This window comes from Anopheles maculipalpis, chromosome 3RL (assembly GCF_943734695.1).
Source record: "Anopheles maculipalpis chromosome 3RL, idAnoMacuDA_375_x, whole genome shotgun sequence".
In the NCBI taxonomy this organism is placed as follows: domain Eukaryota; kingdom Metazoa; phylum Arthropoda; class Insecta; order Diptera; family Culicidae; genus Anopheles; species Anopheles maculipalpis.
The window spans coordinates 64,740,695-64,765,657 of NC_064872.1; the positions used below are offsets into that span (position 1 = coordinate 64,740,695).

At 41.6% G+C, this 24,963-nt stretch overlaps 3 protein-coding genes across 3 annotated transcripts in view; 2 read left to right on the plus strand and 1 right to left on the minus strand.

Annotated features, from left to right (window-relative positions):
* LOC126563321 (multifunctional methyltransferase subunit TRM112-like protein) overlaps positions 1 to 24,963 on the minus strand; it is a 459,819-nt gene that overhangs the window by 212,452 nt on the left and 222,404 nt on the right. The gene's annotated exons all lie outside the window — the stretch shown is intronic.
* Positions 1 to 24,963, plus strand: part of LOC126561339 (GATOR complex protein Iml1) — a 295,116-nt gene that overhangs the window by 198,385 nt on the left and 71,768 nt on the right. The gene's annotated exons all lie outside the window — the stretch shown is intronic.
* On the plus strand, positions 9,668 to 10,643 carry LOC126560888 (chymotrypsin-like protease CTRL-1). The gene is made up of 2 exons (XM_050216837.1): positions 9,668 to 10,295; positions 10,363 to 10,643. The coding sequence occupies exons 1-2, from the start codon at positions 9,668 to 9,670 to the stop codon at positions 10,641 to 10,643; spliced, it is 909 nt and encodes a 302-aa protein (XP_050072794.1).

Here is a 24,963-nt window from a genome sequence, read left to right on the forward strand (position 1 = left end):
AAATAACCCTTCTAAACACTTTTCTGTCACCCAAAGTATGGTACATTGCGTCAATCTGTGATGCTCGATCGATGGATATCGCTACGATCACCTCACTCATCGGCAGCTTCCTTTGGGATGGAAGTGGAGGAATAAGAGTACCCTTACAACAGCTGGCTCTTCCGCGAGACCGTGGTGGGTTGAATCTTCAAATTCCGTCTCTTAAAGCACCAGCCCTTCTATGCAATCGCTACGTGACACATAGGGAAAGCTTGTGTTTTGGAGCAAAATTCATCATGGACCCAAGTCAATCTCCTTTACCATCAAACTACCCATGTTCAAAAATTGTGGTCCAACACCTGGAAACTCTTTCAACTAAATATCGAACAGCAACATCATCCAAAGCTCTGATAGCTGAAGCAACGAAAGGTTTACCCGATTCTAAGGTTGCGTTGGAAACTCCTTCCATACCGTGGAAAGAGGTTTGGAAAAACATCAGTTGCAGGAGGCTTTCTTCCGAGCAAAGATCATGCCTGTTCCTGCTCATAAACAAAAAAATAACACATGCAGTTCACTTATACACCACACAAAGAATACCGGCTCCGTAGAGTACCGTAAATAAATTTGGTTGAACAAATAAGACAGATTGTTCTGATCTTTTGTTTGCATTGAACCTAATCCAAAATAAGAAATAAAACTCTAAGGCTCACTTTCCAAAGATTTTGTTATGGTATTTCAAACTAAATACGCAATATTTACATATTGTGCAAACACACAAATAATTGATTTTCAGCCTAATATTTTTAGTTTCAACTCTGAGAAATATATCTAATAGCAAAGAATTGCAGCTTAAATGTTCCAAGAAATCAATGTTTTCTAATTCGCTAGACGTATATTGTTTTGAGCTTATAGGGTTAGGATGCCAATTCCATGACAGTTTTAAATGTTCCTTTCCTAGAACTTAGTCAATAGTAGCCAATAGAATGCTCCTGATGAATATACTCCACTCATGTTCTCACGACTAAACTATTCCTTTGTTCATCCATTCTCTTCAAATATCATGTTCGAACACATGAGGATAGACAGGTAAGTCCACAAGAGTACTACTTATTGCAGTAGGATTTCTTTTTCTTACATGTGAATCAGAAACTCCTTCTTTTTCTACTAATTTCCTGGCTTCACATCCTGCTAGGTCATGCCGGTTCATCTAATGGCTTCCGAGAATAATTGATATCACGTAGATCGATAGTCAGTCCTCACTACGGGAGAACAGTCCGGATGGGATTAGAACTACGGTCCTGTTGTGTGTGAATTACCGAGAAGGCTTTCGATGGGGCTACCAGGAAAATTCCTTACCAGCTATCAGAGAACTCTTGTAATCTTCTTATAATCATCGTTTCTCTACAATATAATATCACTATCATTAACGAGAAAATTCTTCCATCGCTGCAATAGCTCCACCAATAGTAAAGGTGTAAATCAGTAAATCAACTACATCTACATGAGGAATACAACACGAAACAACCAATAGACCTGCACAACAACCACACATCCGCAACGGAGTATGCCAAAGATAAGGCAAATATTAAGGAGAAAATGCCTTATTAATAATGTTCATTGTTTCAGTCACACAAAAAATGGTGTTCAACCACGTCAATGAGTTTATTCCATGAGCTGTCAAGCTTTTTTTTTTATTCATAAGGGACGGCCAGGCCGTATTGCTTATTGTCAAGCTTGATGAAGATAAAAATTTCGATCAACGTGCATCGCCAGAAGATATTGCAATAACTCCAAGAAATATAGATAAAACGTCTGTCCGCAGTATTGCTAGTTCCTCAGAAATTCAATACTCACCATCAGCTTAACCAGTACATTTTTGTGACCTGTTTCCCTTACTCTCTCACAGCGCGATTCTCACAGCAACGAGAACGAAGCAAATGAAAGCTCAAAAAACAAGATCCACCCCGGCAATCAATGCCGATCATAATTTACATTCACCAAACAGATTGCCTGCGGGTAATCGTTTCAATCTGTTCACCAATCATCTGCAAAACGATGTTGCGAAAAAAAAAGGAAATGTCCAGAGCAGGGAAAAGCCTCCCATCCTCCCCTTCCCCCTTTCAAACAACGTTCAAATCTTGTGCGCTTCTTGTGCTTTCATGTTTAACGGCTTTCAAAGCGTTCGCCGCGAATTACACAAGCTTTCGTGTCAAGGCGCCGTCAGTAAAGCACGTGCAAACGCAAAGGGAGAGAGATAGCGACCATTTCCTTCCTCATCCTTTTGTGTGTGTGTGTGTCTGTGTATGGAGGTATGTGTCAGGTTTTTTGCTCTGTGTGTGTGTGTGCCAAGATTGTGGTACGGTTATGGCGGTATTCACATTTCGCGCAGACCCACCCATTAGCGCTAATCAATTTACATTCCCAACACCGCTGGCCCGCTGGTGTAGTTCAGCATAGCAACATTTCAACGCTTTTTTGTGTGGTTGTTTTCCTCCTCTAGATAAAGATGGTGCTGAAGGGTGAGCAGGGCGAAGAAATGGATGCTTTCAAATGTAACCCCAACAGGGAAGCAGCAGTTACCCTTTTGCGAGTTGACCCAAAGTGGCAGCCAATTAGCTAACGGCAACGGGGACGGGGGCTGCTGTTTTGCTTTGTGTGTTTGGTGTTTGGTTGAATTTTTGTAGTTGGCTAATGTTTGTTTTATTCGTGCGTCCTTGGCTGTGTTGCGGTCGCTGCGGGGCGATTGTTTTCCTTTCGGACATTAAAACGAATGTGGTATGGATGAGGAAAGATTTGTAGCAGCGAACACAGAGGAAAGCTGTTTGTTATTTAGGTGCAGTAGCTGTTAATAATGTTAAGTGAGTTTTTGTTCATTTTGCTAGGTGAACATTTTTGTGTTTTCATAATAGAAACAGCTAGAAAAAATTTTCAATGTAATTTACTTTAGTTCCGAGCATATTTTTAGTTTCTTCATTTAACAAAACAGTACATTTCGGAAATAAAAATGTCTACTTTCAGTAAGACAACAAAGATGGTATCTGCTCAGCCCTCAATAAGGACCTCAATAGTCCGGCGACGGAACCATTTGCTTAAATTTGCCCACAAATTCGACACGTTTCAATATGGACCGTACGCCTAGAATGCTAATAATGTAATTGAAAGCAGTTTTACGCCTGCTTTTTTGCTTCGCCCTTCTCCTGCCCATCCATTCCAAATGACCAACATTGCCGTCTTCTTTCTAGCGTCTAACCGATTGGCAGTATAGGAAAGCAACAAAAAAAAACCCCCCAACAGAATCATCATAACAGGACGGTGGGTGTACAGCTCGCATTTGCCCTTGTTAGGCTAATTTATTCATTAGCTTCTATTGTGTTAAAGGCTTTTTTTTCGCTTTCACTTTTTATTCCACCGCAAAAAAAAACCGGTGAAGGTGTAGCGAGCGTTGTGAAGTGTTCCTTCTTATCCTCAGCCCCTGGTAACACACGTACACATTTTCACCAATGGTCAGTTAACCATTCTGCTCTTGTGTAAATAAAATAGAGAAACAGCTCCCAAACAAGGGAGTGAAAACGTTGCAGCAAAGGGTTTGGTGAGGTAGCAGAGTGTACTCGGGGATAAAAGAGGACCACCTCTTGATGCAATGCTCTACTCGAAAGCGTCCCACAGCAAAATGGCTCAAGTGACTGTTCGGCTTTGAAAAGCAGGCCAAAACGAGAGATTCGTTATTTTTATTAGATTAAGTGCCTCAATTATTTGGTACACTTACTTTTTGGGAGCTTTTTCGTTTAAGTATCTGTACAATAGACATCCAGAAGAGATGAACAACTTCATGGCAAATAAAAAAGAATGTTGATGATGAGATGTGGTTCATCATGTTGGAATTGTTTTATTTCGTTTTGCTAAAAAATTGAAAATTCCTAGAAAACAAATTTATTCAAAGTAATTGCTCAAACTGTTTTCGATGAATTTCAGTGCGATAGCCTTTGTAACATTTTGGATGCCTGGATGCCTATAAAGGGATGATTCGTCCTTTTCGTCATAGAATCTTTTCTACAGGGAGAACAGTGTTTAACACCAAACGCTTGTCAAATTCCAACAAAACGAAAATTTTGTAGAAAACACCATTACATTGTCTGCGGATATGGAACAAATCTGACATCCATGAGAGGTGATTCAACCAATATACGAGGGCTGACAAAAAAGTAAGGTCTCCAACGCTGCAACTTCGCCGGATCACGCGCTAGGCGAAATCTGGCAACACCGCCGTGTTCCTTGGTTCCCCCACTACCACTTTGCTGCTGGGTGAGGCTTCCCCGACCGCTCAGTCTTGGCTGAGCAGCCGTCAACGATGGAAGTACCCCTCTCGTCAGCGTCCAAGTGCGAATTGCGTTCTGTAATACGTTTTTTGAGTGCAAAAAAGGTGACACCTATTGAAATCCATCGTCAACTAGTTGAAGTTTACGGGGAAAAGTGTATGGACATAAAAAACGTGCGTAAGTGGAGCCGCGAGTCCAATTCCGGGCGCACTAATGTTCACGACGAGGAGAGAAGTGGCCGACCGTCGGTCTCGGATGCGATTGTTCAAGCAGTGGAGGCAGAAATGCTCAAAAACCGCCGTGCGACAATTAGCGACTTGGAAGAGAAGCTTGGAGGAGTGTGTAGCAGCGAAACAATCCGTCATATCCTTGTAAACAACTTGCAGTATCACAAAGTTTCTGCCCGATGGGTGCCGAAACAGCTGACGCGGAGGTTCAGAAAGAGGTCAACACCTGGCTGCGTGAGGCGGACGGAGAGTGGTATTCTGCCGGCATAGACAAGTTCATCGTGTGGATGCGCAAAGTGTTGGAAAAAATGGCGATTATGTAGAAAAGTAGCCAAGACCTTGGCCTTTCCAACGGTGTATCGCTTTTTGTAAATAAATATCATTTTCTATGAAAAAAAAATTTGGAGACCTTACTTTATTGTCAGCCTTCGTATTCTTCAAATCTTCGCCCTTAATACATGTACAGGACCGAATCTTACTGGAGTATTCTGCATCATAGGAGTTTATGGTCAACGAAGTATGCACAAAACTCGAAAGGTGGCTCAGAGGGTAACTGTAAAAAGATTAATGTTTTCTGGTTTAACATAGTAAAATGAAAAGGCTTAATAATTCTAAATTATTAATTATTATTCTTAAGACTTAATATAAAAATAAATTGCTATTAACCCAATACCTCTTTACTCCGATCACTACGATCTACGAAGGCTTCGATCAAGGCCTAGTCTGGGTTAGAAAATTGGCACAGACATGATCTCTTAAGCGTACGAATTAGTTCCTATTTGAAACTATTTCGAACAAAGTGAAGTAGTTTAATGGTTTCCAAAATATTCTCTCACCTTCGTTACCAATCAGCTCATAAATGTTATACGTTGAATTATGATTGCAGCCATGTTACTTCAAGAAAGGAACAAAACATATGCCTCTAGGCATCATATTTGACTTCATCAACAATATAACCGGTACACATCGGCCAGAAATTATCGCTTAACCTTCTTTTAATGAAGAATATTGCCCAGGAAATAAAATTATTTGCTCTCCCAGTAAAAAATCCATTTATAATTTGGTAAATGTGCCTTCATCGATAGCAGGGAATTATGTGCCACGGAAAAGGAAATAAACACACCGAAGCCTGAAGCTGAAAGCTTTCAAACTTTTAAATCTTTTCCATTAACTTGGGTGTACTGCAAGCATCTCGACCCACAAGCGAGTGGACAGTGCGCGTGGACCCGTTCGAAACGCTCCGTGTAGCTACTGCAAAGTGAATATTTTATTTTTCGGAAATTGGAAACTTGCAAAAACCATAAATTTTGTGTACGGCTTTCGATGGCACGTGCGGTGGACCTCAATTGCATCCCTGCTCCGGTCCGATCCCGAAAGCCCACGCTACGGTTTGATACATCTTGTGCCGCCTTAGCGAGGGAAGGGAGGGCCATGAGGGGGTTTCACTCAAGGTCCTTTGGATTCCGGTTAGATGCAATTTCCGAAATAGATTTTGAAGGGATTTAGCGGTGATGAATGGGTACAAATTTCAATTAAACTAAAATCGATGCCCTTGCAGAGCTTGAAGGGCTTGTCGTTTTCCGGTGTGTTCAATCTTGGGAAGTGTATGCTCTTATCCTAGGGTAGCCGAAAAAAGCCGTTCGGCAAGCGGCAAACATTGGATGGGTAAAGTTTTAGAAGCGAGCGTCTTTAATTTTGCATCCAGGAAGAAACTTTTTCTGTTGTATCTGGTGTATCTAAGCATAATCGCACGGCTTAGGGCCGATCCGATATCGGTAGGTTTTAATTTGATTACCGTTGTGTCTGCGTCGTAAACGAAATGTGTTGTTTAAAAACAAAAACAGGTTAGCCCAACTCGTAAACCGCAGCTAATGTCCATAATTCGTGATGATGGCTGTAAACGAATGCTAATCGTCGGCACCGTAAATCTTTGCTCTTTAGCGTAACTTATATTGCATTATGAAAATGTTTTAATGGTGCGCAATCAAAATGTTGCAGCAGCAATAATAAAAACCTAGAATAGAGAAGCCAAAAAAAAGAAACATCGAACCGGTCCCACACATTCCTCCGCATGATTGCTGATTGTGGAAAGGAAAGCGATACCAGCAGCAACAGCAGTATTTGCTGTCGTTATCTCATCTTAAGCATTTCAACAAAACGCTCCGATTACGATAATGACCGTAATGAGGTAGTTTCGAAGTGTATTTTACCCCAACAAAATAAAAGAAGACACACCATAGCGTAGCAAAGAAGGAACCTGGGCAGAGATGTGAAAGCGGGCTGTGATAGGCTGTACTCACGTACACACACAAAAAACCAAAACGTATGAAATGGGAAATGGTCAAATGTGCGGGTTTTATGGGCAAAGCAGTGAAATAAAATATGTGCTGGTGGCACGTATTGTCAGTCGTAGGGCGTAGGCTTAAATAGGGTTGTGCAAAAAGTAGAAAGTTGTGATCGTAGGCTGTGAGGATAATTTGGTTTTGATGAAACTTTTTCATTTGCCTTGGTTTTTGCTCGGTTATTGAACGTATTGAGATACTTTGTTTTCATTTGTATTCATTGTATATTATTTGAAATAAATTAATTGTTATTCAAAGATATCATTATAGAAAACATTCAGAAAGGATGGTTACCTCTAGTACAAAGTAAAGTTAAGTAAAGTGCTCGTTAAGCTTACTTTCCTAATAAGTAAAATGAGATATGTTCCATTCATTTAACTGGATTATCCTTCTTGCTCTGTTAGAATGTTTTGTTTTGGGTTTGTTTTTAAATCTCGAATGTGTATACTTTTAGGCGTATAATTTCACCTCATGGATTCTACACATTACGTAAGTAAAATGAAGTCTATCGCTGTAGTGTATTGCATATCAATCAATTGTATTCCTAGGGGCTTTCCGGTGTCTATCAACAAGGTGGACTATAAATCGAGGAACAGACCTGATTATGCTGCTATGGCAAAAGCTATTTCATAGAAGCCAGATATAGCATCCGAAAAAAGGTTATAATTCGTCATAAAAATATCGTTTTACATGTTTTACACTGTTTCTATCCATGAGCCATCCATACATCTAAATATCCAGCTCTTAATTTCTCCGGTTCTCACAAGGCGGGTCCGGGATTCAAATCCCATCCGAACCGTTCTTCGGTGGTGATGACAGACTATTCAGCTACGTGATATCTGTGAGCCTAGTAAGCCATTTGATGGCCGACGTAACCTATAAAAGCTCATTATGCCAAGAAGAAGAAGATGTATGTTTCGACAAACACTGTGACTTCAATATTACGAAATTTGAGTGTTAATTTTTATTTGTATTTGTCAACGTCACTATTTAATATACTTTTATACTTATCAGTGAGTAATTGCATAAGTGTAAATAATATTAAAATCATGTGATACGGCCTTTAAGCTCGGATAACCTATTAAGATGTGTAATGAACAATCAACAATAAAACCTCTGCAGGTTTTAGAGAAAAAGGAAAGGAGAATAGGAATATTAAGTCAAGAAAAGAAGAAATATCAGACCAATAACTCTTGAGAATGAATTATTAAAGTAAACGTACAAAATCACGACACGGAGGCTGCGATTTTGACGAATTTATGTTTTTTAAGTATATTATTAAACTAAACCTTTCGTGGCGGCTTCCAAATTAGAAGTGTCCCATTCCGCGCTGGAGCTGGCGCTGAAGCTGGGGATGCCGGAGACGCTGGAGCTTGACACGAGGCATCTAGGAAGCTGCCACTGGTGTTTTTGGTGCTTTGGCAACCGGTAACACTGGAGACTGGCACATGGAAGCGGCTCAGGTTGCGTGGGAACATCGATGGAGCGTTCGGTATGTCTAGTGGTCGGTATGTTGACGCTACATGTCAGTAGATAACTAATTCTCGATACTTAAATTACTAAAAATAAATCTGAATCTCGAAATAAGCATTTATAATCCCCCGCTTTGGGCTGTGATTCAAACAAGATAATATCAACTTTGTGATGAGATAAAAAATCATTTTAGTTTCCGTAATATAACGAGATTAATGAATTCGTAAAACTACATTAAAGTGTGTGTGTGTGTGTATATCAAATACAAATTAGCATATCAAATTTTCTATCAAGCTCTCACCAATAAAAGATCCTAATTACTCAACATTCAACGAAAACTCACAAATTAGTTTGACGAACACCCAGAGCAATTCCTTCACTTTACTCGCTTAGCCACCGAAAACCGTAAGACCACCGTACACTAAACGGATGTCACCCGAACGTCACACGAAATGACAATGGCGGCTACAATCTGCTGCTTCTGGCGTGGTAAATATGGAGTGATTCAGGGTAGCAGTTTGGGTAACTTCCCCTCGTTGCTCGTTGAACCCGTCAAGCACCGGTACCGTTAATCGGTGGTCAGAGAAGTGTGATGACTCCTACAAAATGGACACACGCACACAGACAAAGTCTTGCCTGTACGTGTTGGGAGGATTTTGGAGAGACATTTAGTGGTACGTTGTTCGCTGTTTTATTTTTTATCACGCTACCCGTGCTGATGTAGCTGCGTCTACTGGTTTTGCCAATGGGGTAAGCACAAAACTTGAAAACCTCTGCCATATTCCGGAAGCATATTCTGAATGGGGTGTTTTTTTTTTAAACGATGAACGAGCTGTACGATGAAATGGTTAAAATAACGATAACTGGCGGGAAACTGGTTAACGTTGGCACTGGAACAAAGAGCATCTGACCGAAGTCACTGCGCACTTGTTATGGCCCTCACTTTTGGTTCCAGGCTTTTGTAAAGCACAGAAAGGACACACACACACATACAAGCACAAACCGTCGCAGACAGTGCAGCAACAAATAGAAAGAATAAAAAGGTGCGATAAACAGTAATGTCTTTTTAATGACCGCTTTCGTGTGGTGTGCTTGATGCGAGATTATCAACGTGTCGTCCGCAAGCGACATGCGACCGCCACAATCACAAGGTGAAAATCCACCCGCTGTCGGTGTTCTGCAAACCTTCGCGAGAGGTGCTGAAGACAATTTAAAGAATTAGTAACAGTTACGGAGCGTTCTAGGAGTTTTTCTAGGTTATTCTTCACAACATCAACGGTTGTTTCGCATACATTTTTAAGCAGCGCGAACATTAAATGCCGAAAGAGTGATGGTGAGTGTCAGTGTACGCCTTGTGATTGGTCTTACTATTTTGCAAACTGCCGCACCACAGTGTGAAAAAGATAGGGCGAAAATCAATGTACGGGAATGTGGAGTGCGCAATACATCCACTGGCTGGCCATTTCACGTGGGCCTCTATCGGAGGGAAAACAATGAAAGTTTTTACTTCTGTGGAGGTACGATCGTAACTACCCGACACGTGATCGGTTCCGCGCACTGTGTGAAACCGTATGGCAGTGAGGTGATTTCGGTGCGTTACGGTGTTACCGATTTAACGCACCAGGACGCGGCCAACTACTGTCGCGTCGACTCCCTTATCATTCATCCCAATTATCGAGCACCGGATTTTAATGACGATATAGCATTACTGAAGCTGCAGGATGCAATTCCGTTTGGGACGCTAGCGCGTCCAATCTGTCTCTGGCCGGAAGAAACGGCACAGGACGGCGAAGAGGATCTAGAGGGCACACCAGGGACCAGTGTTGGGTGGGGCATTGGAGTGCACAACGTTTACACCAGTGTGCTTCAAAGTGCCATAACTGTGGTACAGCGACGAAGTCGCTGCATGGAAATTTTCGCCAGCAAGCTATTCGAGCACAACGAGTTCTTTTGTGCTGGTAAGCGTCACCGAAACAGGGAAACTTGGAAGCTTAATTCTAACCTCAACTCCTATCATCATTACAGTAACGCCAGTGTGCAGTGGTAGTGGTGGTAGCGGGTTCTACGTTGAGCGGGAGAATCGATTCTATCTGCGAGGAATGACCACGTTCGGTATCGCACCGAAAGGCTACTATCAGTGTGGAGTCAACACGATGACAGGGTTGCTTAATGTTGCAAAGTATACCGGCTGGATAAGGCAAGTTACGGACAAGTTTGAGTTGCGTCATTCATCGCCGAAAACGAGCGAGATTTCAGACGGAGAATCGGAAAATCGGAACCAAAACCCCGATCCTACCACCACTTGATGCGCAGCACGTACTGTGATCATAAGATAGCAAAGTAATAAAAATTGAGAGAAATAAAGTTCATACCTAGGATTATCTTACACGGGCCAGGTATTTGTGCTTTGGTCGCTGATGATGATGGTACACGGAAAGGCACATTAGTCCGGAGCTTTTGTAACTGTAATGATCGTGTCCCATTTGAGCAAGCATCGAGCACGGTGGAAGCACGAGGTGTGGAGTGATTTATTAGCATAAAATACTGTGCCTAAGCACGCCCTATTGTTACCAGACTGAATAATAACACGTGTATCGCTTGCGGAACTCATCGTTCATTTGCAGACCGTTTGAAGCAACATCAAAGCAGTTCGGTGTAGAACGGGAGGAAATAAACGGCGGAGATTAGACGGCACCGGGGTTGTTTTTTGAAGTTCTATGATTATGACGTTACAGTCAATTTAGTAACATACGTTTGATGGTCTAATTGCGTTACTGTGCAAGTGTGAACGTATGGAATGGTATTGTGTTCAAATTTTAAACAATCGCCAGTAAACATCGTGTGCAGAAGTTTGCTCATGTAATTTCCGTAAATTACGCTTAGAAGTTAATGTTATCAAAGGAATGGTAGGGTATTAATGAATTTTATTCACTGGAAAATTAGCCCATTAAATCTTCCATTGACTATTGATAAAGCAACTAACTCTGATCTCTCTTCAATTGTCGAATATCGATAAAGCATTCCTGATGCCTGCAGGTATGCAATCTAATGTTGAAATCGATTCAATCATAACGCTTCAAAGTATGCAATTAGATTAATTCCGAGGATTTCTTTTTTTTTTTAAATCAGCAAAACTCTTTCACTCAAAGTACATTTTGTGAATATAACCATTTCAAGAGTCAAATCAAAGGATATCTGAAGCACCATCACGGACATTGTGGCCATCTAATGGTGTACGAAGGCCATAGGGAAGTGGAAGGCCAGTCATGCCAACGGAAGAATGATCCCCGGTCTTGCCATCGGTAGCAAAGTTCCTCAATTCAATTCAGCTTTTACTCAGCGAATTTAGCTCCGTGATCGTTTTTGAGTTCGATTCTGACCTATCCGAGCTGGAACAGTCACTAATTGCAGAGTTTTTTACACAATCAAACTTATGTTTGTCCAGTCCAAACCTTCTTTATTGTTTTACTTCAGTTCCGATCAGTAAGTAGATCCTACGCTATTAGTTTCATCGGGGTAAGACAAATGGCAAGGAGAAAAAGGTTTGTTAAATTTTGTGAATATTGTGTCTGTCATTATACGCGTTGCTGATTGTCAGGCGTCGAGCCGTCATATTACTGAATGAATAAATAAATAAAAATCCTGCACACAAGAACTGCCCAACGGTTAGTGTCAGAATAATATTATTCCAATTATGAAAAAAGCTCACACTTAAGGTATCAACCGCAACAATTTGCAGTTCCTAAACAGGATCCACTAAACCGAGAAAGATGGTGAAATAAACATCCTACATCACATACGACACCGCAGCCGCATTCACACTAATAATCATCGTCCCAGTACGAAACCAACCTGAACGTCTCCCGCCAGTGTACAGCCAACCGAACCCTGCCCGTGTACGAAACCCGTCCGTTTTAGACTGCAGATTATTTGCGGTTTAATTTTATGATAATATTTATGTTTCATTAAAAATCAAATTAAAGTGTGAGCACTGTGCTGCAGAACCTGCAGCGAAGGAAACTATCGTTGCTGTTCTTTCCGTTTTCATCCTTCGTGTGAGTACGTGGACACAAGGAAAGAATCGGTATTGGATGGTAGCCGAGGAAGGAAACGGAAGCAGCACGCTGTACACTACTCGTGTGTCACTGGGAAATCCCTTGCGGGAATTTGTCGAGCTAACTCTCAGATGATAGTGTGGAGACGAAACACGGCTGATTATCGAGAGCCACCCAACGAAAGGCTTTATGTGTGTGTTCACGTTTTTTTTCCAATGCATGGAGCGTTCGTACGTTTTGCTGAGATTTTTGCCAACCCGGCAGGCAACATGCAAAACCAAACCCCACGCTGATTTGACAACAACGGCAGGCAGCGTACGGTTAAAGTGTCCGCACGACACTGCTGACGACTACCAGTGCCGGTGGAAAATCGTGGTTTTGTTAAGCGAATTTTCAACCACACGCAAAAGCAAAACCACAAAAAAAAACCCAAAGCTTACCAGCATGATAAAATCAGCTTCTTTTAGCAATGAATCTCACCCTACCTATTAGGCGAAAGGTTCCATACTTTTGGAGCAAACGATAGTACTGTGCAGCGTGTGTGTATGAACTGTTTCAAGAGTATTACGCTAGACAGCTTAATATTTTTACCGCTGCACATCACAACAGTCTTTCCCGTGCGAACGAATCCGTCGGGTAAAAATCCTTTCATTGCACCCACGTTGCTCGTACGATCAAATGAATGGTTCACCGTTCGGATCGAACATTGCGTTGCACAATGAAGCAGCAGCAGCAGAACGCACGCTTTGCACGCTCTCCCTCGCTAACGGGAGCCCCGAAGTGGTTATGAAGTAAATGTTTTACAATGTCGCCGGAAAACATGGCATCATAGCCAGCAAATGAGTTGCCGCGTTTTACTTTCGCTACGTTGGCAAGTAGCTCCGTCGCTCTTGCTCTCCAACACAGGGGATTTCTGATGTTTCTTTTTGAGCAGTAGAATGATCGTAAAGAATATGAAATTTAATTTCAAGCTTGGTTAAACATCGACGAACCGCGCACCGCCACCGGCGAAACAGCAACAGCATGGGTATAGCGTATGTCACTCAGTTAACCATCGGAATCAAATTTGTCCTTTGTACTGACAAAATTTAAATTTAATACCCATTGTCAGATACTACACATACGGTGTAATGGTCGTGGTGGATGAAACAATCGATGCGAATTGAGTAGCAATTTGAAGCCATATCGGGTTTCGAACTGAAGTTTGATAATTTACATAAAAATGCGTAAATTTTTGAATGCAATGTTATACAAATTGTACGGTAACGTATTGCTCAACTTTTATTTATATTATATAAATATAATTATGATTTAAACGGTGCGTAGGTGCTGCTGATGACGGTGTAGAGGAGATTGTTTTTGGTCCGGTGCTTTTGCAGTAACTATTGCTTCTATGGGGGTTGGTGGCACCCGATTTCCGGCTATTGTGGTGTTGTGGCCGTTCTATAGTTTACCATTATGCTACGGTCTGCACTGCAACAAAACAAAAATATTCTTCAAATAGCACAAACATTTATTTGTCTTTGTACAGTGTTCTCCAGTGCAGTCCAGCAGTCATTCCAAGCTCGCACTGGTCAGCGTCCAATCTAAGAATGATTGGCAAGCTCTATTCCGCAGCAGCAAGAGCGACTTCGCTACTCTCAAGACTGAACCCGCCAAATACTTCCGAGCCCAACGCCAAAGTAGTCAAACTAGCCGCGTCAAAGATGAACTGATTTGAAGAATACTGTAACAGCCTGCCTCCTTTTTATGGCAGTATAAGAACTGCCCCCGAGTACTGTTGCCGCGTCATTGAATCACTAAAAATGGCACGAGACAACACAACAAGTAACAGGGGTATTGGTTAATGCTGAAATGAATTTGAGTTGAGTTTATTTAAGAAATGAGCTTTGACATTGCTCTGATAAAAACAATTATTATTTCAGTGGGTTTGTGGGAGTGTAGAAATTAGAGTGTAGAAATTAGAGTGAAAATGAGATTATTTCTAAATCAGTATGAAATGTATTATTTCAACTTAAAATGAGGATTTTATCTCCAGAAATTCCATAAGATTTCTTTGTCGATAATTATTTAATTTAATTTAATAAAACATTTATACTACATTTCTTAACCCTAAGTACTTAGTATGAACTAAGTACTAAAGTTTGCCTAGTTTTAGCTTCGAAACACAAATGGAGGCGCATGGTGCTCCATCGTCGGGATTTAGAGCAATATGTTCAAAGGTTTTTTTTTGCCATAGGCATTGGCTAGTTTAATGAAATATTTGTTTTTAATAATCATCGTCAATATCATCGTTGAAGGTAGAAAAAAACAGAAGCATAGACAATAATGTCATATTTATTATATGTTTTCTTCTGCTAGCCAAAACTCATGGAGGCGCCTGGTGGCCCATTCTTGATAAAATACGCAATTAAAACAAAAATTTTATTCTATCCAACATTTGTAAATGACAAACTATCCAAAGAAAATTTAAATTTTAAGGTTAAAAGAATGAAGAACATTCTCAAAAAAAAAAAAAACACCATGTATCAAGTACGAAATGACGTCATCCCACTTGCACCAAAGGCTTGCTCGATCGTGTGGTCATAGAGAGCAAAACAAAATGACAAAACCATGCTTATCAACTGGCTTCATCAAGCATAGCAACAGCATACCGCAGCGTTCTAGCAAGCAAGCATAGACGTCATAAACCCCTGGTGAACAACGATAAACAACGGTGTATCATCTGGAAGCAAGCGAAATGGTACCTTTTCTACCCAGCGCATCCTTGGCGTTTCTCTCTTGAGATCGTTTATCGTGCGGCCACAATCGGTCACAACTGTGCAGACAGCAGTAAGGGTTGAAAGAGACTCTCGGGCAGCAAAAAATCAAACTTCTCCTCTCTGCCAGATCAAACGAGGGTCGAGAACTTGGGCAACGAGCAACGATAATTGTTTCGAGCAGTGCAGAACACTTGCAGCACGCGTTTGCAGTGCAGGCGCATTGGTCAACTATACGAGCACGGTAAGTTGAAGCACTTCTTTTCTCCTCCACTGAACTTCATTATGTACGATAAATATTATGACGGTTTGGCGGCGGGTATCGCGGGTGAAAAGGCAAACAAATGTTGAGGTCACCGGAGGGTTAGTGTCAATAAGTGGAATCGGTTAGCGATGATCATCACCCCAGCAACGGAACGTAACCGGATCTGCTGGATGGGAACAACAATCTCCCCGCTTCCCCTGCAGTAGTCAGTTGTCGATCAGACGATTGTCGAATTTTCATCACACGGTACCAGTTCGAGTTGTCGCTTAACTCAGCACGAGAGCGCATCCGGTACCTAGGAAACTCGGAATTTTCCGGTATGCATGCGCTCTGGTACGTGGATCAAATATAATTAAAATTCGTGCATAAATAATCATGCACACGGAGCAACACCCCGAAGCCGGACAAGTGTCGTCCGGTGTGCATCGCCACCGCTTACGTCGATTCCGACCACTCTCCACCCCGATGGCCCGAGTACCCCACCCCACTCCCCCGTTTTTGGACTTTTTGCAGTGACAGTAACGCACCTCGGTCGAGTGGGCCAGCCAGCGCACCCTGCTCCAGTTCAAAACTTATCCACTTTTGCGTGCACCCATTCGCACAGGATGATGGTGATGAAATTGCAGCTCCAACACTGGCACTGTACGATTGTGATATGCATCGAAGATGAGCCAGAAATCGGTCCCATTCCAGTGAAGTCCCTTTTCGGTTACAGTATACGGGGAAGGCGATGCAGCTGGCGTTCGGTTTCGGTTCAGTGTCCGAGTCATTTATTCATGACGATAGCTTGCAAGGTATGATCCGGTGCAACTTTGGACAGCCGCAAAACTCCGAACCGTACCTCGCCGTAGCTCGCCCACTACCTGCTACGAAAAATCCCATTAAGCACGTTTCTCCGCTTCGATCTAGTGCTGGGACGGAATTGAATTTGAACGCACTTGCACACAAACAAACGGCACACAGATCCAACACAGAACGATGTCAGTGAGTAATTTATTTTTGGGACCAATAATTTTCTGCCCAAAAACCAGTTCATCACGGATAAGAGATCCAACCTTATCCAAATTGAATGCATAATTTATCGTCCGGAGCTCGGGGGCGGTGTTAGAACTGGATGAGCGTCACATAATCTACTTCTTAGTAGTATGCAGCACATCAAGAAACAGGTCTCTCACTCGTTCATGGCAACCGTACATCCAATTACTTGACCAAGTGGCATTTCATTTGTCTTTTCAAATTGAATTGCACATGCAGCATAAACGATGGTGTTGCATTCTCGGGATAACAATACAAGACAAATATTATTAAAAAAATAATAGTGAGCAGTATTGGGGTAAATATGTTGACCTCTGCAAGCTTTTTGTCGCACACAATGTCGCTAGCTAAACCGAAAAACGGACTAAAAGAACTATAAACCGTGCAGTCCAATGGATCAAAGCAATTATCCATAACTGTCTTTACTAACTATCTTATCTCATGAATTTTGCCAATATTATCAGCTCATATCTAACAGATTGGGATAATTTCATTAAATGATGAACAAATATAGGCTGAACCGTTTAGTTTGTAGACTAGACAAACCGAGTAGACTTAACTTAGCAGACGAATTAAACATAGTATAATTAACTTGAATGATAAGTATTTTTTTATGAAGTGATATTATTTTAAAAGAAAACACGCAGATTGTAAAAGATTTTATGAAAGCATATAAAAAATATTTTCAAGCATACCTGGCAATCCTTCAAGTATTCAAGCGTAATTCCTTACATTGCCTTCATTTAGGCGTTCCCGCATCTCCTATGTTCTATTATCATAGATTTACCGCTTGCAGAACTATCCTTTACATTCGCCATAAATTAAGTTGAAGTTGGTGCCAACTACCAGCAGTCACTTTGTCGGAGGGCAATCTAGTTCTTCCTTAAAACTTTACCCACGAAACGACGAAATAATATGTAATGAAATACGGAAAGATTATTTCGCATCACAAATTCAAAGACATATTCACTGCATTCGTTACTACATTTGTTCACTTCATTTCTAACCTGCTCGAAAAGAGTGGTCAAAAAGAAGCAAAGAACACATGGCACAATCCAAAACAAAACCTTGCGGAATTATGATTCTCCAGCAGGTGCAAAACGCAGTACTGATAGTACCATTTCCGTGCTTCCCGTTCGTTGTTTATCGTTCATTTTCATGCTTCATGTTCGTTTTCGCTTTTTTTGTTTTGCACTGTCATATTTTGTCCATACCTTTTAGCAACTGGTCATTCATTTCCTGGACAGTTTCACTCCACCGGTCGGTTGGTGTTTCCCGACCGTTTTGTATCCCACGACGATCATTGTATTTCTCTCCTGTCACCGTTTAGTGGAGACTCGGCTTGATTAAGTTGCAGCTGCAACAAGCCACCCTGCCGGCATGCCCATTGACTCGGATGGGCGGATTTCCTTTTCGTGCTTTTTATCTCGTATTTTTTCTTTGTTTTTTTTTTTTGCTGTTGGCGTGCTTTGTTTTTCACCCGTTGCAAACATGACCACACGCGCGACCCATGCATGGCACATGGTTGGCGAACATTTCAGGTTCACCGCACACCTGGGGTCGGGGGTTGGAGGATGCTACACAGACCACATTGTAAAATACCCACGGACCACTCCATGTCCCATACATCATATAACTCAATTTTCGCTCTAGCTACACAACCTAGCATCAAATGCACATATACAAACATGCCGTGGTCACCGAGGTATAGCGGTATGTTGTGGGAGGATGGATGCGAAAAAAAAAACGCCACCAACAACAACAACCGTCCGGACAAGGTGTACATTCTCCGCACACACACACACGAACACACACCTCATGCAACAAAATCCTCCCGAGAGGGTTAAAGGTAGGCACTATCCAACATGGGCGGTTGCATTGGTCAGGCAAGCATTTCGCTTGCGTTTGCAAATAAATTTATGTCTGTGTTTATTTACGCTTACCCTTTTTTCATAAACCCCGCACTTTATGAGTATAAGTGTAGGCTTTGCTTATAGCTTTTTTTTGTTGAATTTTTCAGATACCAAACTCAGCGAAACCTGTCGGATTTAAACGGTTTTGATGAGGTTCCGGGCGCGTCAGAAAATGACTTCATTTTGCTTATGCAAAAGAAGTTGAAATTCGCCTAGTTTTTGTTCGTCGTTTTTTTACTCGCTTCAATTCGTTACATTTCTTATGAAAAAATTAGAATAGTTTGTATTAAACCTTTCCAAGGTAATCATTACACACCTGGAATAAACGTTAATGTTGAGCAATTTAACTAAAGTTACGTTTGTAACCAAAAGCGAGTTGCCAAAAATCAGTAATAGTTCCAGTAATGTTGTGAACAATGCTATTTAATTCGACAATATCTTCTAACAACAACTGCACATCTCAAAATAATCAACGTCAAACGGGTAACCAACCATCTCGAAAGCGAACCAAATCCCACAATTATCCCACCGTAACGAAGACTGACCAGTCATTAAAAACAATCCAGAAACAGAAACCACGATGGTCCGGGATCATGAAAGCTTCCATGCTAGCCGACTAATCTCCCTCCGCCTAGATTGAACCACATCGCACATCCCATTCTGCCGCAGATGGGTGAGGATTTTATTGTGCTACTTTCAAGCGAGCGCTCTTAATCCACCGGTCTTAAATTGTATTAATTCGCTAGGACGCACCTCATAACGCGATTCGCACGAGCAGTCGCAAATAAAGCTTCCCGGTGCAATCAGAAGCACAACACCATAGTCACACAGTTCCACAAAAAAAAGGCAAATGAAACAAATAACAAAAAACGGCAGACACTCACACACAGTTAAATCCATCGCCAGCAAGCGTATGACAGCTACGGTCAAAACAAAAGCACTCGGTTTCGGAGTTGGAAAAATATTCAGTCCTCGGCCAGCAACAAAAAATTTAAAAAAAAAACCTCCGACAAGTAATCGGTGATGGACGACAGGATCAAAATTTGAAGCCGAAGGATTTGAGTGAGACGGTACCAGCAACGGTACGGAGCGTTCGAAAAACTACGCTACTTCCGTCACGGTAAGGAAAAACGAAGCTACAGTACAATAGCAACAACAAAAAAAAAGCAAAACCGGCTCATGATACTGGAAGACGATCTAAATTTCGTTCCCCAACAAGAGTCGCCCATAAATTAAACGAAGCTTGCCAAACAACGGTCCGCGCCCGTTTGGACAGGAGCCGAGCGATAGAGCGGTTGAAGCACAGCACAAGCTCTTTGGAAGACGAACTCACAACACCGACACCGGACGGGCTTTCTGTATCATGTTCTCTGGTGCAGATCATGATGTACCACCAAATACTGAGACGACATGCGTCGGACAAGCCAAATTAACGAACCACTTCGCCGCTCTTCATTTAACGATTGTTTTTCTTTTCACTTTTGATGATTTCGTTGAACGCAAAAACCGAAACTCAAACGACACTATAAAAGCGGATTCCTGTGCCATCCGGCCACTGCTATTCAGCTCGAACCGGTTCGCTAAACCACCACCGGGTACCGGGAAAAACAATACACCGGACCAGCCCGGAATGGTTCAAGAATCATCACCGGCCGGTTGAAAAATAACCATTTCAACCGAAGTTCTGACAAAACCCCGAAAAGTCGGACAGGCAGAAAATTATTTAACACCGCACCAGATCCTCACGCTTCCTGAGCATCACCATCACGTCTCCCCTTCCCCATTTCGCTGGCATTTGCTTGCTTCTTTGGCGGATGGAAAATTTATTGCTACGCTACGTCTGGATGGGTTTTATTTCTCAATTAAAAATTTTAATGCTCCCAATGCAAGCAAACGCTCCGCTAGCTCGTGCTGCCCACCAGGCACCCGGACGTACGGTGTGAAATTGCTCGAGTGCACTTTTACATCACAGACGGTGGACATTTTAATCCAGCAACATTGGTAATTGGGCGCAACAACACACACACAACACGGCAACCGTGTTCTCACGGCATACGGGATTCACCAACATGCCAACTGGTGAACAATCAATGGTGATGAATCGTTTGCTGCCTTCTGGTAGTGTTTAATTGGTACCGTAGCAAGCTGTCTCACAAATGGGGATAAGAATGTTGTGTTTGCGTGATTGGAGTTGAATGGAAAGATCTGTCTTTTTAATGTAATAATATAATTTTTAAAAGAATAATAAATCATCATGAATCAATGAGAAGAACATCAGAAACCCTTGTTTTTCAGCTCATTGTGTTAAGGCAGAATATCAGGTGAAGGCAATGGTTTAGCCCTGCTAAGAACGATCCTGTGGAAACTATTACAAACGGCTCAAGTTTACAAATTGCCGTCGCAGAGATCCGGTGGACGCAAAAAAAGTGCGTAAAAGCATCAGAAAAGAAGAATATCGCGCGGATTCGATCACAAGATAGGAGAGAGAATATAAGTTTAACACGCGTAAGACAATGAGATTGAACACAGAAACAAACATAAAAAAGATTATTAATTAAAGTGTATACATGTGATACAATTTATGTGTCTCGTTCACAGAAGCTGCAGGGTGCAGCCCTTGTTGCAGGACATAACGAACGGTTCGCTGACGAGCACCTTCTTGGTGGGACATGAGTCCGGTATCTTCAACACATGCTCAGTCAACTTATTCTTCCGGCTTTGACTACCGTCAGGATATCCGCCAAAGATAGTCCTTAGCATCCACCGTTCGAAAATGGCGAGTGCATTGGCGTCCTCCGTCAGCATAGTCAAGACTCGTACCCGTCTCGACCCGACTCGACTCGTACTCGTAGAGGACTGCCGAACGTATCAAGGTGCTATAAATCGTTCATTTCGTGTGTTGCTGGAGTCTTCTGGATCGCAGGAGTTTGTGGAGTCCGTAGTAGGCACGATTCCCCTGATCAATGCGCCTTCGGATGTCGCTGCTTACGTTGTTGTCCGAAGTTACGATCGTACCAAGGTAGCAGAACGCCTCTACCACCTCGAGATCGTCGCCGTTAACAGATACTCTGCTTCCGAATCGGGCTCTATCACGGTCAGAGCCTCCGGCAATCAGGTATTTTGTCTTCGTCGCATTGATGCTCAATCCAATTCTATTGGCCTCTCGTTTAAATCGGGTGTATGCCTCGCACACCTTTCAAAATAAAAATGAAGAATAGTACTATTTTGAAATTCAAATAGCTTATACCGCTTCAATTTAGCCATTCTTTGCTACAACAGGTATTTAATTGACGTCTCTACTTGTCTCCGAAAGCTGATTCAACAGCCATATTAAAAATAAATTATCGAATGTAGGTTACTCAAAAGAGGATAATTTAAATATGTATATATTATTCGCAAGTAATATTTCATGCGCAATCCTTCCCGATGGCATACAAGACAACAGGGTCAATTGCTCGATTTACTAACCACAGTGGGATTTCACTCAATTTTTCACCATTCCCGAAGCTCTAGTACAATTTATTCATAACCCATAGGTGGTAATGATGGTAGTAAAATGGTTGACTTTGTGTAGCTTCTCGAATGGTGTAGTGCACACACACTATTTGTTATTCGTGAACCTCTTTCTGCAAGCACGCGGCACTAGGGCTGATGGAGGGTGGGTAAAGATGGAGGCAAGAATTAGCATCGCTTGTTCAACTAACCCATACTAACCATCCCTGCTAACAAGAAGAAGAGCAATAGAGGGAGCAAACAAGAGAACCTAGCAGCTAGCTGGTACTAGCCCTGCTGTACGGTTTCTCAGAACGAGACGATATATTACTACGAAATCACTTGTAAAGCATTGTGAGAGCGGTTCTTTCGGGTACTGCTGGTGGTTGCAAATGCATGCTCGGTCGTCACTAGCATATTACTATGGGAGCGTCATGCGAAACCAATGGGAAACACCCAAAATGACCCCAAACAGACCCTTCAAGCAGGAACCAGCGGGATTTCACATTGATCATCCTAGGGATAGCTGTAACGATGTAATAGAATTAAAATACGAAAATTTATGTTTATTCTTGTGGCACACTGGGCACATAATATTTATCTCGATATGGGGCCGTTGCAGCGCGGACCTAACGTGGCTACGGGTTTGAAACCTGCTTGTTGCTGGTTCTTTCCTCACCAGTTACCCCAATATAGGTTGCGTGCATTATGGGTAGGTTTTAGAGTTTGAATTTGAGCTTCTACTTTTTTTTATTTGTAAATCGCTGATTTCAAATAATACCCTAAAGCACCATCCAACATCAAAAACATAAGGAAAAAAATTGAATTCTTTTTCCTATGCAAGTCTAAATGATTTAAACATAAATTCAATAAAGATTTCTCTACCACACTTCATAACGGGTCCATTCTCATCCATCACGAAAGAGTTGATTATTCATCACCATATAAATCAGTTTGCCGAGATTTTGAATAAAGAGCTCAAACGTGCCCAGCAATACCACCGACAAGCTCACACCTATCTACAGTCAAACATTCACATGGCAAGAGGAAAAAACCACCACACACAACCACACGCTCCATCTAACGGAAAGAAGATAGCCCTCAGGATTAAATCGACATGAGTTGGCTAGCATCAGCTCCAACACCAGCACGACCAACATAAAGTGATATACTTATCCCGATAGGGATGCTTTCGAACAGTACACTCTCACTGCTTTCTCCCCTCTTTAAAGAGCGACCATATTCTCCAAACTCCGAAAAGCTGCCACAGATTGAATATCGTCCTTTGGTGTTTCCTCGGACTAGCTGGCCCCTACCCCGACTTCGGAATGTTCTCAAAACGTTTCTAAAGGGTACGATTTATGTCCAGTACGACCAGTTATCGACTGAGGTAAGCTAGTTTGCCCTGCCAATGGTTTACCCGATGCCGTTCAAGCTTCTTAACTAAAGCAAGAATAGTCAAACAAACCACACGTGTTCCTTTGGCAGCATCAAACGAAAGATTCCAACAATTGATTTAATGCTTTACATTGGTAGAAATGAATGAAAAGTTCGTATAAATTAAAGTTGCAGGAATGAGGAATGCAAGAACTGATTCACAACATAAATCTGTGTTTGAAGAAATTCATCCGAAAAATCACATTCATGTGAATACATCCACATGGGCAGAGGAAGTTTTTTTTAAGTTTAGCAACGGCAAACCTTGCACAAAAATCGCCATCATCCTTATGGAAGCTGAGCGGCTGGAACTCAAAATCGAAAAGACTCGAAGCTCTTAGCAGCAGGAGGCCATTATTGCCACCTGTGGCTATAAATATCAATAACTACCGTATGCCAAGTGAGCCATTTGTTCACCTGGATTTGTAACTTTTTCTCAAAGATACAACAAGTTAATAAAGTTCTTTCCAATAACCGTTTCAGGGTTAAATTTGTTTAAACAATATATTTTATCGAGGTTTTCGATATGCTTTTGTTTAATAAAATCGTGTAGTAAAAGAAAATAAAATATATTGGAATTATATCACTGTGATACGTTAGCTAGTCTTCAAAAAAAGAAATACAAAAATGTGATTAATCACGAAACAGAAGACAAATTCTTCCTGTCTATAGCATCTCCAGTTAAGTTTGTTTGTAAGTAAAACAATTTTCTAAGAAGCAACATATAGCAAATAGCTGTTGCTTCTTGCTGCTAAACCATGAAAATGCTTCTCTAAACAGAACTTTTCGTCATTTTTTACCTGTACCAAATATTAGGACCAGGATCTTCAAAATACGAGGAATGTTTTGAAGCTGAAATTAATCTGGTGAATGTGTTTCGTCTTGCCAAAATGTGACTCTTTTGTGGTGATGGATTCCATGAAGATGCTTGGGATTAAAGCCTAGCAAAGTTGGTTACGTCAGAACAAACAGAGGAGAAACTTACAGTTTTTATAGAGAAATTTACTATTGGTCAGCATTGAATTCCTGCTCGACACGCATAATGCATGTGATGGTTTATACACACAAACACAGAAACCCCATTACTCCAAAATAGATGTAAGCCATATGCTGGCTCTGTTATTCCTGGAGCACAGTAATGCTTTGGTCCTACCGAAAATGGAACCGGTGGAACACTCCCATGAACTAATATCCGTTTACTGATTAACTGTGAAATATAGTGCTATGGTACTGTATATGGGAAGAACTAATTGATGTGTTCTTGCACTACAGATACAATCCTAAAACACTCCCTTTACTAATCGTCAATTTATACTAAAAAGATGACAATAAAGTTTGCGTCTTAAATGTTTAAATTGAGAAATTCACCTCAAGAAACATCTTCAAGCTGTGTAACGTCTCGATTTCCTTAATGCACTAGTAAGACTAAAGAATTTCCCTTTTTACCCTTAATTCATTTTCCATATCCCTGGACTAGTAACATTCTCAAGAACAGGGGAAAAACAACATATTTGTTTGCTTTCTCCCATCGGTTGGTTTGTGGTCGGCAACGTCTTCTGCGGCCGTGCACTGTTGCTCATCGGTTCTGTAAATTTATAGCCTCGGTTAGCGCCTCCGTACGTTGCGCATCGGACCCGTTCACCGAAACAGATATCGCATTTCATGAGGTT